At 39.1% G+C, this 16327-nt stretch overlaps 1 protein-coding gene and 1 long non-coding RNA gene across 2 annotated transcripts in view; both read left to right on the plus strand.

Annotated features, from left to right (window-relative positions):
• LOC106565147 (uncharacterized) overlaps window positions 1-11123 on the plus strand; it is a 63606-nt gene extending 52483 nt beyond the window's left edge. The window contains exons 14-17 of the mRNA XM_045711996.1: window positions 9891-9995; window positions 10216-10241; window positions 10349-10415; window positions 10948-11123. Coding sequence (XP_045567952.1) covers window positions 9891-9995; window positions 10216-10241; window positions 10349-10415; window positions 10948-10952 — 203 coding nt within the window. The 3' untranslated portion in view covers window positions 10953-11123. The remainder of the gene's footprint in view (window positions 1-9890; window positions 9996-10215; window positions 10242-10348; window positions 10416-10947) is intronic.
• On the plus strand, window positions 345-1386 carry LOC123732743 (uncharacterized). Its single transcript, XR_006763385.1, has 2 exons — window positions 345-770; window positions 1012-1386. It is a non-coding gene; the product is annotated as an uncharacterized lncRNA (long non-coding RNA).
• Window positions 11124-16327: the final 5204 nt, after the last annotated feature.

The raw sequence follows: 16327 nt of genomic DNA on the forward strand, positions 1-16327 counted from the left end.
TACATGAATTCATGTTAAACCTTGTAAATGTGTTCCTAAGTAGGTACAGAGTTTAGTCGTATGACTATTTTTGATCAAATAACCTACATCTTGCATTGGATATGTGTAGACCTCAGAATGACACAAAACCCACAATGACTTCCTGTGATACAAAGGAGGGTGCAGTTCATGTCACGAGTTAGAGATTAGAATAGACAGACAGTTTGTTAGACTGGAGGATAAAAAGTCTCTCTCTTCTCTCTCTTCTTCTCCCTCACTCTCTACTACAGGTGGATTCAGGAGATGCCAGAATCGATTCTCAGGTCACTTCTGTACTGTCCACGTTCATGCCCTCAGGTTTGTCCCTCAGATCTCGGGACCATCTGGAAGTGCACAGCTACTGTACATGCTTAAACGTTGGGCCTAACCTTATCAACCATATCAAAACACATATATGACACTTAAAACAGAAATTAATTTGTCAGAGCATCTGTGGAGCTTGAGAATAGAGCTGTAGATCTGCAGGGTGGTTTGAGTCATGAGGAGAAGTGTGAAATGACATCAAGCCCTGTTACTTGCACTTTTTCTATTTGGATGTTACCAACGCAATAGGGCAAACTCAACTAAGTAACACACATGCAATGTAGACATGTAAAATACACATGATCCCCCCTCAAACACACACACACTCATACATACATACATACACAACCTCTTACTCATGGAATTGTCTCTCTCTGTGATGTGCAGGTAACGTTGATGTGGATACACAGGCATTTGCAAATGAACATGTAAGTAATGCACAAATGTCCTATTCATTGTATTATATTATATTGTTATATTATTATTATTATACATAGCATTGTTTTCACAGTCAGACTGACTAGAGGATAAAAGTATCTCTCTTTCTCTCACTGTGATTTGACTTTCAGTTTAAGATTGGTCTTACATCCTCATAAAATACCCCTTATGAATTACATTAACTGTACTGTAGATTCAAAGCCCTAAAGTGAATTTGTTTCTTTCCTCTAGTCTGACACTTACCATGTATACAGCTCAATCCCCGACAGACCAGCAACCTCAGCCCAGCCGGATGGGTTGTACAGTCTTCTGTAGACACACTGAAACTACACCACTGGCTCTCTGTAGCTATGTCTCACACAAATACATTCTTTCTCACATGATATCCTTTGTTTATCACACATCCAGTTACTGTAAATAAGTTGCTTAACAGGTAATATATCTACTGTATTACACATAGACAACTGGTTTCTGCTACATGTCTATCCATAATATCTGTTACTGTGTTCATATTTTTATTTTGGGGTTTTTGGAGGGGTCCGGGGCATACTCTCCTTTGAGCATTTTTCTTATTTCTTTTCCCTAGTAAATGCTGAATCTACTGTATTTATGTATTTTATGTTGACTGTTTGATACCTCCTTCCATATTCAAATTAATTGTTGGATACAATTAATTTCCTATTGGGCAAAACATAATCCAAAACACAACCAAAACAAACTGCAAATGCATACAAACTCAACTTTGTTAAGTCACAAACTTGATGCATTTATCGGGTGCAAAGAATATAGGACAAAAATACATAATGTTTGACTACTTTAATACACTATAAATGAATTTGTCCAAATAACTTCTTGAATTGGGGGGACTATATACATAAAGTACTTTTATATCTAAATGGTAAAACATACAATACCTTCAGAAAGTATTCCCACCCCTTGACCTTTTCCAATTTTTGTTATGTTAGAGCCTGAATTTAAAATATATGAAATTTAGATATTTTTTTTTTTGTCACTGGCCTACACACAATAGCGCATAACGTCAAAGTGGAATTATGTAAAAAGAAAAAAAAAAGTGTCAATAAGTATTCAATTCCTTTGTTATGGAAATCCAAAATAAGTCGAATAATACGTTGCATGGACTCACTCTGTTTGCAATAATAGTGTTTAACATGATTTTTAATGACTACCTCATCTCTGTACCCCACACATACAATTATCTGTAAAGTCGGTCAGTCGTGAAGTGAATTTTAAACACAGATTCAACAACAAAAAAACGGAGGTTGTCTAATGCCTCACAAAGAAGGAAACTTATTGGTAAAAAGAAAGCAGACATTGAATATCCCTTTGAGCAAGATGAAGTTATTAATTACACATTGGATGGTGTATTAATATACACAGTCACAACAAAGACACTGGCATCATCCCTAAATTAGTTGCCGGAGAGGAAAAAAAAACCCACTCAGAGATTTCACCATGAGGCCAAATCATTAGGGGACTGGGGAGTTTTTCAGGATGGAAAAGAAATGTAATGGAGCTAAACACAGGCAAAGTCCTAGAGGAAAACCTGGTCGAGTCTGCTTTCCACCAGACACTGGGAAATGAATTCACCTTTCAGCAGGATAATAACCTAAAACACAAGGCTAAATATACACTGGAGTTGCTTACCAAGAAGACAGTGAATGTTCCTGAGTGGCAGAGTTACAGTTTTGACTTGAATCTACTTGAAAATCTATGGCAAGACCTGAAAATGGTTGTCTAGCCATGACCAACAACCAATTGGACAGAGCTTGAAGAAATTTGAAAAGAATGATTGGCAAATGTTGCACAATCCACGCGTGGAAAGCTCTTAGAGACGTAGAGACGCAGAAAGACTCACAGCTGTAATCGCTGCCAAAGGTCCTTCTACAAAGTATTGACTCAGTGGTGTAAATACTTATCTAAATGAAATATTTCTGTATTTCATTTTTTATAAATTAGCAAAAATTACAAAAAACATGTTTTCACTTTGTCATAATGGCATATTGTGTGTAGATTGGTGAGATTGTTTATTTATTTAATACATTTTGAATTCAGGCTGAATTAAATCTAAAATACTGATTTATGCAGCCAAATATATTTTTTGGGCTTCACTGTCCAAATTCATATGAAGGAGAGAGTATGACCAATAAATTACTCTGTTATTCAGATACCCTTACTTCTGCAACATTAGCTCACACTTGCTGTATGAGACTGTTGTTTACGTTTCTGCTCTCTGTGGTTTTGCTGTGAACAAGCTCCACATCTACGTCTCTATTCAAACAATCCTCTGACTCAGTCACACACCTTACTGTGAAGTCAGACTAACAGTATGTAGCTGTCTGACAAATGGCATTGTTCATCCCTGATATGGCTGGTCATCTGTTCTTGGTCGTCCTCCTTTTTGGTGAGTTATTTCTACATTTCTACAGTTTCATCATCTGTTTGTGCTACAGGATATTCCTCTTCTTCTATCCCCTCTTTTAGTCTTTTACTTTTTACTATTTTACTTTAGGAACTCTTGATAGATCTGAATCTCATGGCTATGATGAGTGTCTTGTATCTTATTCCTTTAATCATCTTATTTATTTCTCTCTATCATTATTTTACATTCTGTTCAGATAAGAATGACCATTGCTTGATCCCCATTAATACATTACAGTAGGTTATGCTACTTTACCAACTTGTGTGAAGTGTTCAGGTATCTCATGTAGAATTTATTTTTTAGAATGTCAGGCGATAACCTATTTTATAATTTCTAGATAGCTTGAAATCCATCAAAGCACAAGGTCAGTATCATAATTATGAGTTTTTAGTTACCCTGGAAAAATATAATATAATTTATTCTTATCATTCAAACATAACATTAGCTGATAACAAATCCATATGACACTATGAATTCAAAAGGAATTATGGATAAATGGTTAATACAATACAGTGTCGAAGGTTGGCAGTTTAAATCCGTATACAGTGAAAAATCTTCTGTCCAAATTCAGGGTTAAACAAATGTCTATAGCTGTAAACACTGCAAACACCGTACTGCTCAGTTGGTCCTCTAGAAATACGTTATTATTGTCTTTTGGAAAGAGCTGTTGCATGAAGCAATATATTATATCTCCATTATTTCCCATACTATCGCTGGGAATTATTCTCAAAGATCTTGGATCTGAAAACACAATGTGTGATTGTTTTATGTTTAACGGCTGACAGTACATTTCCCAAACCAGTAATAAAATACTCAGTTCCTCTGTCCTCTCAGATCTTCCTCAGCCCAGTCTGGAATATTTTTTATTTATGTTGTAATAAGCCATTACTTAAAATATATATTACACATACTATCATTATATGAAGGAATGGACCTTATTATCAAAATCCTTTAGTCTCAATAAACATGAAGATAAATGTTTTTAGAAATCCATCGACGCAGAGTCACCCTGCGCCTATCACTATTCTTGGTAAAATAGTATTATTATTATGAATACACTGATCTGATTGGCTAACTGTAATCAGATTGGAATATGTAATGTCATGCTAACATATACAAACGATTTATTTCTTACTCTTTGAGTTTTCAAATACAGAATGAGGTGTGTATTCTCATTAACCTACAGTATGGACAGTTATTGATGTGTTCTCCTCACAGGTGAACTGCAGAAACCAGACATTAGTGTCAATGATGAATCTTCTCATGACATCACTATTATTTGTGTACTTCCTGATTCTGTCAGTGATGGTCGTAGCTGTAACTTGTATACTGGAGACCAGCCTCAGGCCTACAAAGAGGCTTGGATCAGGAGATTTAACACAGCAATATCCAAACTATTCTGTACCTTCAGTGTTACTAAGAATGATCTGTTCAGGCATCTGCAGTTGGAGAGAGATGTGAGCTGTGACTATAGAGTGAACACAAGATCACACTCTCTGTCACGGTTGTCTATAGGATCGGAAACGTTGCAATACATAAATAACTGAATAAACAAAACAACAAACCGTGACGCAGAGAGAAATAAACACTACTCAAAAGATAACAACCCACAAACACAAGTGGAAAAAAACCCTACTTAAATATGATCTCCTATTAGAGACAACGAGGACCGGCTGCCTCTAATTGGAGATCATCCCAAAAAAAACAACATAGAAATAGAAACTTAGAATAACCACATAGAAATAGATAACATAGAAAACCACCCAAAAACACCCCCTGTCACGCCCTGACCTACTCTACTATAGAAAATGACATTTTACAAGGGTCAGGACGTGACACTCTCTCTCTCCCCGCAGTGATAAATACATTATTACAGGTAAGATACTTACATAAAAAAATACAGAAATATTTATTATATGTACATTTTTTAAGTGTAAAATGGTACAGGCAAAAACTGGTTGAATCAATGTTATTTTCACGCCATTTCAACAAAAAATTACAACGTTTTCCTTCTGATGACATTAAATCAATGTGGAAAATGTATTGGATTTGCTGAAATAATTTGGGGAATGTTTGTCTTTTTTCACCCTACTTGAACCTCAATCCAATGACATGGCTGAAATGTTGTTGATTTCTCTTTGAATTCACATTAGCTGACAACTCAATCAAATGTAAATCAACACTAGGTGTGGAACTGACGTCTGTGCCCATTGGACAAATGCTTAATTTATTGTTAATTTGTTTTGAACAGATCAATTATCTTTAACTAATGTTTTTAAATCATAGTCCAAGTTCATTCGAAATAGTTAAACAAATCAAAAGTCCATGTCATGTTTATGACCATCATGATTTGAACTTGCATTGTGAAAGACTGTAGGATCTACAGTATATTTTTATATGCTGAATAGTGTGCCTTGTACTTCATTAAGTCGTTGTCCTCTCCCAACAGGTCAGAAACCAAATATTACAGTCAGTTTGAGAGAGAACCTCATCATCACCTGTTTAATTCCTGGCTCTGTCAGTTATGACACCACCTGTAACCTGTATGTTGGAGAGCAGAGTAAGCGTATTTTTAGAGCACACATCAGGAAGACGAAACACACAGATTCCAAATGCTGGTTCTGTCAATTCGCTGTGGCTGAGAGTGATCTGATCAGACGTCTTCAGTCAGTGAGGAGTAAGGAGGTGAGCTGTGACTACGGAGTGAGCTCAGGACCAAACTCTCTCTCTCAACGCAGTGATGCGTACAACTTTACAGGTGAGTCATTATCTAATCATTAAGAATCTATCAGTGCTGCAGGTCTTCATGATCTGACTTCCCTTAAAAAAATTGAGTATGACTATAAGCATTCTGACCCTCACTCACTCACTCACTCACTCACTCACTCACTCACTCACCACTCACTCACTCACTCACTCACTCACTCACTCACTCACTCACTCACTCACTCGCTCCTTTTGAGCATAGCATCTCCACATATGGTTTTCCACACTGTGTTCTTCTGGGCCAGGTCCCAGGCTGATCTGGTGTTGAGTCCCAGGTTGTGTAGGTCGTCCCCCAACTGGTCGGACCACCTGGCTCTCTGTCTTCCTCTTGGGCGTGGCCTGTTGGGGGATGGCTCCTTGAGGATGAGGGCAGGCAGGGAGCTACTGCCAGCAAATAACATTCTGACCCACAAACTAAAGACCACATTCCAATCCTAAATGGTTGTAAATCTAGTGGGAGTTCACATCAGTGATCCAACAACTATACAGACACCCTCTAATGCAGGGAGACAAAGGGGTTTAGCTTTGGTAATGTGTAAGTATAACTGTTGGAGTGGCTTACTCTGTAATTCATTGTGTTGATGATGGAGGATGTTGTTTAGAACACTTTACATTAGAAACCTTAAGTAATTTTGTTCATATATATGAAACCAGTATCAACACCAACGCCTGGGACCATTACCACAAGTATTACAATTTCTTTGTTGAACTGGTTAAGTGTATAGATCATGTCTGTGCACCGTTAAGCTTCTGCTGTTAGATAACATGGTGACTTCATTCTAGGAAGCTGTCAACAACAATCAACACCTTATCTGTCCTGAAAGACTTTATCACCTTATGAATTGGTTTTATCATCTCTATAATGAGGAGAAATATAATCTACCAGGGCTAGAAGCAATCTGTCCGTAGTAGATTTTATAGTCCTACTTTGCCCACTTTGAATAGACAAGTCATGAAGGTATTTCAAAAGGCCAACAACACCATGATGATCATTAATAAAATGCTAATTTCATTAATATGTCTCTAAATTACCATCTCAGCAAATACCAATTGTACAGTCAAGGGTTTAGATTACGGGCTGCAGGGCCAGATGGATTACCAGGACACATACTGAGAGCATGCACTGACCAACTGGCAAGTGTCTTCACTGACATTTTCAATCTCTCCCTGAATGAGTCTGTAATACCGACATGTTTCAAACTGACACCATAGTCCCTGTGCCCAAGAACACCAAGGTAACCTGCCTAAATGACTACTGGCCCGTAGCACTCACATTGGTAGCCATGAAGTGCTTTCAAAGGTTGGTCATGGCTCACATCAACACCATCATCCCAGAAACCCTAGAACCCAATATAACTCACATACCGCCCCAACATATCCACAAATGACGCAATCGCTATTGGTCTCCACACTGCCTTTTCCCACCTGGACAAAAGGAACACCTATGTGAGAATGCTGTTTGTTCACTGAAGCTCAGCGTTCAACACCATAGTTCCCCTTAAAGCTCATCACTAAGCTAAGTACCCAGGGCCTAAAATCCTCCCTCTGCAACTGGATCCTGGACTTCCTGACAACAACACATCTGTCTCGCTGATCCTCAACACAGGGGCCCGTCAGAGGTGCGTGATGAGTCAACATGTACTCCCCTCTTCACCCACGACTGCGTGGTCATGCATGTCTCTAACACCATCATTAAGTTTGCCGACGAAACTATGGTGGTGGACCTGATCACCGACAATGATGAGAAAGCCTGTACGGAGGAGGTCAGAGACCTGGCAGTGTGATGCCAAGACAACAAGCGCTCCCTCAGCATGCCCCAATTCACATCGACGGGGCTGTAGTGGAGGCGGGTTCGAGAGCTTCAACTTCCTTGGTGTCCACATCACTGACAAACTATCATCGTCCAAACACACCAAGACAGTCGTGAAGAGAGCACAACAAAGCATATTCTCCCTCAGGAGACTGAAAAGATTTTGATATGGGTCCTCAGATCCTCAAAAAGTTCTTCAGCTGCACCATCGAGAACAGCCTGACTGATATCGTCATCGCTTGGTATGGCAACTGCTCGGCATTCGACCGCAGATGTTAGTGTGTACGGCCCAGTACGTCACAGGAGACAAGCTTCCTGCCATCCAGGACAACTATATCAGGTGGGGTCAGAGGAAGGGCCTAAAAATTGTCAAAGTCTCCAGCCACCTAGTTATAAATTGTTCTCTCTGCTACCGCATGGCAAGCGGTACCGGAGGGCCAAGTCTAGGTCTAAAAGACTCCTTACCCAGGTCTTTGTATTCTTTTTTAATCACATATGTGCCTAATTACTAGAAAAGAGGTTGATATTGGATTGATTAAATCATCCCATTTAGATCCCTTATTGTATAACCAGATCCAATGACTTTGCTTTGCACCAGATTTGACTGTTAGTCCTACCTTGACAACTGACACCCCAAAGAGTCCAACTGAGAGTGAGTATGGCCACACGACTTTTGTTTATTGGTGTTTATTAAGTTGTGATGTGTATTAACTGTTAACAAACCATGTCTATCTTGTATGTGAACAGGAGGTCAAAGCTCCACAGACAGTGTTGTGAATTCAAACAGTCAAAAAATAGTTTTGGGTAAGTGTCCTTATTTAGTAATCCCACAACAAAAATACACTTGTCTTTTCCTGCTAGCTCTGACTTTACTGATAACTACTTTGTTGAGGGAAAATGTACTTGCTACGATTGTGATATGTTGTTGCCTCACCTAGCTATCTTAAGATGAATGCACTAATGTAAGTCACTCTGGATAAGAACCTCTGCTAAATGACTTGTTGTCGAAATTACCATCAGGGACACCTGAAGTGAATATTAAATGAATCATTCTTTATTATCAACAAGCTGGAGAGGTTCCAACAAACTTAATGTACCATAGTAAACATCGGTCGGGAGCTCCGCCGGAGAAGTCCCATTAGTTGTCTTATATACTGCTTAAACAGACATGTTATATTTGCAAGATTTAGTTAATTCATTATTCATAATTCATTCATCATTAACGTTTGGTTCATGCATGTGACCAACCAATACCTCACGAGGCTTCTTCTCTTCAAGCTGAGACCTTTAAACTGAGACACCCTTTTCGGTTTTCAAAACAATGTTCTTGGCGTACTACCAAATTGCTTCTACTGATCATTACTGGGAGGAATCCTCACTATCCATCAGTCACTTGCCTGAACCCAGTCCAATTGGTTATTAGAAAAGCACAAACATAACATTTTCCTCCACAGACTCAAATGTAAAATGTTTAGCTGACTACCTGTCTTTTCTCACATATATACAATAAAGGGGTATTCTAACACCTGTCTACCATTGAAGTATTTACATTTGGATTAAGAGCTAATGACCTCTCCTGATGACATCATGTCACCAAACAGCGGTGCAATTATGGCAGACAGCAGTGGGTATGGCTTCTGGAGTGGGCGTGTTCCTGATGGGATTAACAGTGAGTACTTCTGATTCTGCATAACAGATAATTTGCAAACATTTTCCTTCTCATATTAATGTAAGTGCCTTTGACATGGGTTAATCTTTCAACTCCTTTTGGTGATATTGTGTAGTGTAGATATTCAACATCATTCATTTAGTCTAATTTGTTTTTCAGAGAAAACCAATTCTCAGAGGTAAGAATTCCCTTGTGAATATGATGCAGATTGGATCAACCTTTAGTTCTGTATTGTCCATGATGAGATGTTCTTACCACCACCTTCTTATACTTTTATGTTGTACAGACCTACATCCAGATAGCATGATCACAGCCAATGTATGTTCCAAAACAAAATACATCCAACACTGCACACACTACTAACACAACTAGACACACACGTACAAACACATATCTAATTTAATTTTATTTATTTTCTGTTGTAGGTGATTTGGTGATGGGAGCTATGAGCAGTGCAGGCATGTTGGATTCAAGGGATGCTGGGATCTATTCTCTCATCACTTATGTACCGTCCACGTTTTTGCCCTCAGGTGAGTTTGTAACAGAATGTCTTCTGTCCCCGTCTTCCTGACCTGAGACATGCATTTGTGACCCTCAGCACAATAACACTTGGTCACTCAATGCCAGCCATACTAACTTAAAATGTACTAGTGAGAGCTTCTTGAACCCCCCCACACACACACACACACAAACACACACACAGACACCAAACCTCTCACTTGTGGCTTTGTCTCTCTCTGTGAGTTGCAGGTCCTGTGCAGCAATATGCAAATGATGTAAGTACAGCAAAAATAATAACCCTGGATATACTTACATACTTGTTTTTTTTACAGACAGACAGTCTGAGGGATAATAAGGACCTTTCTCTCTCTCTTTCCTCCAGGCTGATTCAGAGAATGCAGGGGTCTACAGCCTGATCACTTCTGTACCATTCACATCTGTACCACCAGGTTTGTCTATTTAACTCTATCCCATAGATTCATATCATGTAGAGCTTTTTATAGGACTCAAAGTTGTTTAGGCTTGGATTTTGGTCTGAGGTAGTCATATCAGTAACCATGTATGTATATAAGTTATACATAAGATAATGTGTTAGAGCATGAGAATAGAGCTGTACGTCTACAGGATGGTTTGAGTCAGGAGTAGAAGTGTAAAGTGACACGCAGAACCACACCCACAGTGACGCGCCCCACACACACACACACACACACACACACACACACACACACACACACACACACACACACACACACACACACACACACACACACACAGGCTCCCTCTGTGTTGTACAGGTCCTTTAAAAGAAAATGAAAATCTGTCATCTGAAAACGACAATGTAAGTTAGAATCACCCACTGTGTTTGGTGATTGTTAACGACTCTCAGTTTCAGATTGATGTTACATCCTTTTAAATGACATTACATTTACAGTACTGTAGAATTAAAGGACTGAAGTTAAACTGTCTGTTTCTTTTCTCTAGTCTGATACGTACCACGTATACAGCTCAATCCCCGACAGACCAGCAACCTCAGCCCAGCCAGATGGGTTGTACAGTCTTCTGCAGACACACTGAAACTACACCACTGGCTCTCTGTATGTCTCACAGAAATACTGTTTCTTTCTTTTTTAAATAAAGGATGTCCTTTATTTATCACACATTGTGTTACTGTAAATAAGTATCTAATACATCTACTGCAGTGCCGTTTCTATCTGTAAGCGACATCCAGTAAGCAGCCGCTAGAGGCCCCTCCAGAGAAAAACGTAGGATAGTAGAATACACAACGTGCAGTTTAGAAATGTGGTTCTGCATCAGCAGTTTTCTCTTGTTATGTCAGTCACTGACAGTCACTCAATTATCCCATGTCAGCTAAGATTTTATAGATTGCTTGGGAAGTAAGTCTCGCCAGCTATCTAAGCCATGTAGTAATGTCCAAATTACTGCCCAGGGGCCCTGACCTCCAGGGGCACCCATTGATTTTGTTAGTCACTCTCACTCAGATATCAAATGAACATGGCTTAAGTCATGGCCAAATGTGTAGAATTGCAGGAAATCATTTATAAAATGTCTCTCAATCCCTTGGAAAAATGTGTAGAACTGCAGGAAATTAGCTTTAAAACTGCAAAGTTCTCTCCGCCCAATGGCAAAATGCGTAGAATTGCAGGACATTAACTTTAAAGCTCCAAATGTTTCTCTCCGCCACCATGAGCGTGGCCACTAAAATGTTTTGTCTGCGAGGTGGGCAAATCTCGCTTAGGGCCCCCAAAATGCTTGGAACTGCCGTAATTTACTGTTTCACACACGGACACCTGGCTTGTGTTGCATGCCTATCCATAATATCTGTTAATGTGTTGGTATTTTAATTTGGGGATTTTGGAGTGGTCCGGGGCATACTCCCCTTAACATTCTTAAGTGTATATATTCTGTATTTATATCTATTCTGTCATCTGTGTGATAATTCCTTCCATTATGGTTTGATACAATTTACTAAATAAAATATATTTGATCAAAATCGATAGATTCAGACAATTTTAAATCAATAAATAGATAACATATTCACACATAATGCAAAAAACAGGTAAATAGGAAATAAAGTTAAATTATTGAAATTAAGTCATTAAGATCCAGAGTGGAATGTCATTTTTCTGGGTGAAATTCATCTTGCGTTGAAAATGCTTATAATCTAAGCCAGATGCACCACAAAGAAATGGGGGAAAAGACTAATGTTAATTTAACAATTTTTGCGGCAAAAGTTGGCAAACCCCAAAAGCCCGATCTTATAACAAAAGTATTGATATTGATATTGCCCACATACTTTGCTACAAGCTGCAAAATATAACATTTGGTTTTAAAAATGTTTACATTGTTGGCAACATCAGATCATCAAAACTGAAAAATGTAGATTTCCTAAATGCTATTCAAATCTCCCAATTTCTCCATGTTTACTTGTTATTTTCCAGGTTCCCAGTTTAATTTCAACTTACTCAGCACCTCAGTCGCTCCTTCAATGTGCAGTGTTGTAGACACATTCTAGCCTTTTAGACCAGTGACTGCGGAGTGGTTATGATGTAAATGGTGTGAGAACACAACTTCATTACATTTTTTTCCAGTTAACATGAGCTTACATTCTGTTTCGATGCGCAGTTGAGTGGTCAGGATGGTCGATTATTCTATGGGGGATGGCTTTGTTTGTTGAAAAGGGGTGGCTCCCCCTCACCTTCCATATACACTGTAAACACTGTACATAGATCTTTCTATTGTGTTTTCTGACTGTACGTTTGTTCATGTGTAACTCTGTGTTGTTGTTTTGTCGCACTGCTTATCTTTATCTTGGCCAGGTCGTTGTTGTAAATGAGAACTTATTCTCAACTGGCCTAACTGGTTAAATAAAGGTGAAATAAAATAAAATAATGTATCCCTCTTGTATAAGACCGTTAAGGTACAGTAAATACAAATCCAAAGTTTTGCTCCATTTGAAACGCTCTCTTCTGTAAAACAAAAAGTACGCAGAATAAATTGACTTCAACCATTCTCTCGTCTTTGTTAGTATTTTACATGATTTGATATTGATCTTGATTATTCTAGATAATGCAAAAAAAATATGTACTGTTGTCTTTGTCACCTTTTTCTGGCCATTGGGGAAAATCAAGATGCTATTTTCCTGAAATGTTTCTTTCAGTCCATATACAGTGAATTTGGAAAGTATTCAGAACCCTTGACTTTTTCCACATTTTGTTACGTTACAGCCTTATTCTAAAATGGATTAAACAGTCCCCCCCATTAATCTACACACAATGCCCCATAATGGCAAAGCAAAAACAGATTTTTAGGCATAGGTTTTTAGAAATAAAACCTGAAAATTTACATTTAAATAAGTATTCAGACCCATTACTCAGTACTTCGCTGAAGCACCTTTGGCAGCGATTACAGTCTCAAGTCTTCTTGGGTATGATGCTACAAGCTTGGCACAACTGTATTTGGGGAGTGTCTCCCATTCTTCTCTGCAGACCCTCTCAAGTTCTGTTAGGCTGGATGGGGAGCGTCGCTACACAGCTATTTTCAGATCTCTCCAGAGATGTTTGATTGGGTTCAAATCCGGGTTCTGGCTGGGCCACTCAAAGACACTCAGAGACTTGTCCCAAAGTCACTCCTGCATTGTCTTGGCTGTGTGCTTAGGGTCGTTATCCTATTGGAAGGTGAATCTTCGCCCCAGTCTGAGGTCCTGAGTGCTCCTGAGCAGGTTTTCGTCAAGGATCTCGCTGTACTTTGCTCCGTTCATCTTTCACTCGATCCTGAGTAGTCTCACTGTCCCTGCCACTGAAAAACATCCCCACAGCATAATGTTGCCACCACCATACTTCACCATAGGGATTGTGCAAGGTTTCCTCCAGACTTGTTGCTTGGCATTCAGGCCAAAGACTTCAATCTTGGTTTCAACAGACCAGAGAATCTTGTTTCTCATGGTCTCAGAGTCCTTAAGGTGCCTTTTGGCAAACTCTAAGTGGGCTGTCATGTGCCTTTTACTGAGCAGTGGCTTCCGTCTGGCCAATCTACCGTAAAAGCCTGATTGGTGGAGTGCTGCAGAGATGGTTGTCCTTCTGGATGGTTCTCCCATCTCCACAGAGGAACACTGGTGCTCTTTCAGAGTGACCATCGGATTCATGGTCACCTCCCGGACAAAGGCCCTCCTCCCTGATTTTCCCAGAGACAGAAAATGCTTAGTCCTGGACTAAAAATATTATTCAAAGGACAATTTACAGATGATCTGTATTGTGGTTAGTTCTACCGTGAGGGAGGCAAAGATGCCTACATTCTCCTGCAACAGTCACAGACAGTCTACAGATCACATACCAACCAGTACATGTATGCTGTCACGTATCCACACCTGCAAACAGGTACACGAGTGCACACATGCACACACACACAGACACACACCACAGTAGGGTGGAAAGTTAGACGAGACTCTTGCCGCATCCTGTCCTTCTGAAACTTCAACGTATCATATTTCAGAGACTAGTTGTGCTGAGTAGATTGACGGAAGTACTGTTGAACCAAACCTCAGATACATTTAACTGGAAACTATTAATCTACTTTACCAGATATTTTTAGCAAGATATAAAAAACTCAACTAAATTCACCCTCCAAAAACACCAATATGAGAAATGTATTCATGCTTCTGACCATTACAACAAGCATGTCATGAGTAATGAAACCCCACTTGTCATGCTATATTTCCATGGAAATGTTCAGTATCGTTGTTTACTGCTTATGTATCTGCACCTCTATTATCTTATTAAGCTAATAACTACAGTAGATAGGAAAAATATTGCCTCTAATGCACAATGTGGAGAGTCATATGGAGCCACAGCAAGACTGTTTCTTATTTCTTGCTTTTGGATGTTGGCAATATATACTGCAGTTGTACATGAAACCTGCTTTTTATTGTGCAGTATAGTTAAAAAGAAAGCCTGAATAAAATATTGTTATTTCCTCTGACAGATAAGCAAATGGTTTGGGCTCATGTTAGGAGCAGGAGACATTTACCTCTAATCACACCAGTTGATGGACTTTCTTTGTGGTTTTCCTGTGAGCAGGCTCCTCGTCTTCCTCTCTATTAAAAGCATTCTCTCAGTCACAGACACGGTACTTATTATGTAGTTTGTGATCGTCTGTTTCTCTGAAACATTGCGTTATTCACCCCTGATCTGGCTCGTCATCTGTTTTTGATCATCCTCCTTTGCTGTGAGATATTCCTCTGATCCAACTCTTGCACTACAATATATACACTGTATACAGCTATATCGTTGGTATTGAGGGTCTAATTTGATCAATTTGATCATATTTCATGTGAATATTGTACACTCAGTATACAAAACATTAAGAACACATGGTCTTTCACCAATTGTATTGGATTTAGGTTTTCTATAATTGATTCAACGTAATCACATTGCATTTTTTGGTTGAAATGATGTGGAAACAAAGTTGATTCAACCAGTTTTTGCCCAGTGGGTAGTTACTAACATGATGTTACTTGTGCACTTTGACTGATGCCAATCGATAAAAATGTTTGAACGTTTGTTCTCATGAATAATACCCCACCATGTTTTTAGTTTCCTTTTCTTAGTCTCAAGTTCGGTCTCAATACCCCATGTTGAGTGTCTCGGTCTGGGATCTATTTTCACTCAGTCTTGACTTGGTCTTGGACAATGATGAGTGAATTTCTTTCTTAAACCAGCTGAGTCTTTGGAGGTGGCAAAATGTTTTCTTTTGTAGTGACATTTGCTGTTTTGGACCTGTAAACATTGATCCTGTAGAGCAGGGCTGCCCAACCCTCTTCCTGGAGATCTACTGTCCTGTAGGTTTTCAGTCCAACCCTAATTTAACGTATCTGATTCAGCTAGTTAAGGTCTTGTTGAGCAGATAATTAGTAGAATCAGGTGTGTTAAATTAGGGTTGGACTGAAAACCCACAGGATGGTAGATCTCCAGGAAGAGGGTTGAGCAGCCCTGCTGTAGAGGGCCTATAAGCTATTTCGCAAGTATGAAACCATCACAGTCAGTAAATGTGAGGAATTTATTCTGCAATGATCGTGGAAATGAAATTAACAATAGGAACTAGATGCCGATTTCGAACTATTTTAGAATCCAAAGATGAAATAAATAGGCCTAGATTTGAACTCTTCTCATTAAAGGCACATTATATTTAGCTACCTGTTTTTTTGTTGTGAATAAGAGTATCATCACACAGTGTACAAAACATTCCTAATATTGAGTTGCATCCCCTTTTTCCCTCAGAGCAGCCTCAATTCGTTGGGGCATGGACTCCACAAGGTGTCGAAAGCTTTCCACAGGGATGCTGGCCC

Source organism: Salmo salar, unplaced genomic scaffold (genome assembly GCF_905237065.1).
Source record: "Salmo salar unplaced genomic scaffold, Ssal_v3.1, whole genome shotgun sequence".
NCBI lineage: Eukaryota > Metazoa > Chordata > Actinopteri > Salmoniformes > Salmonidae > Salmo > Salmo salar.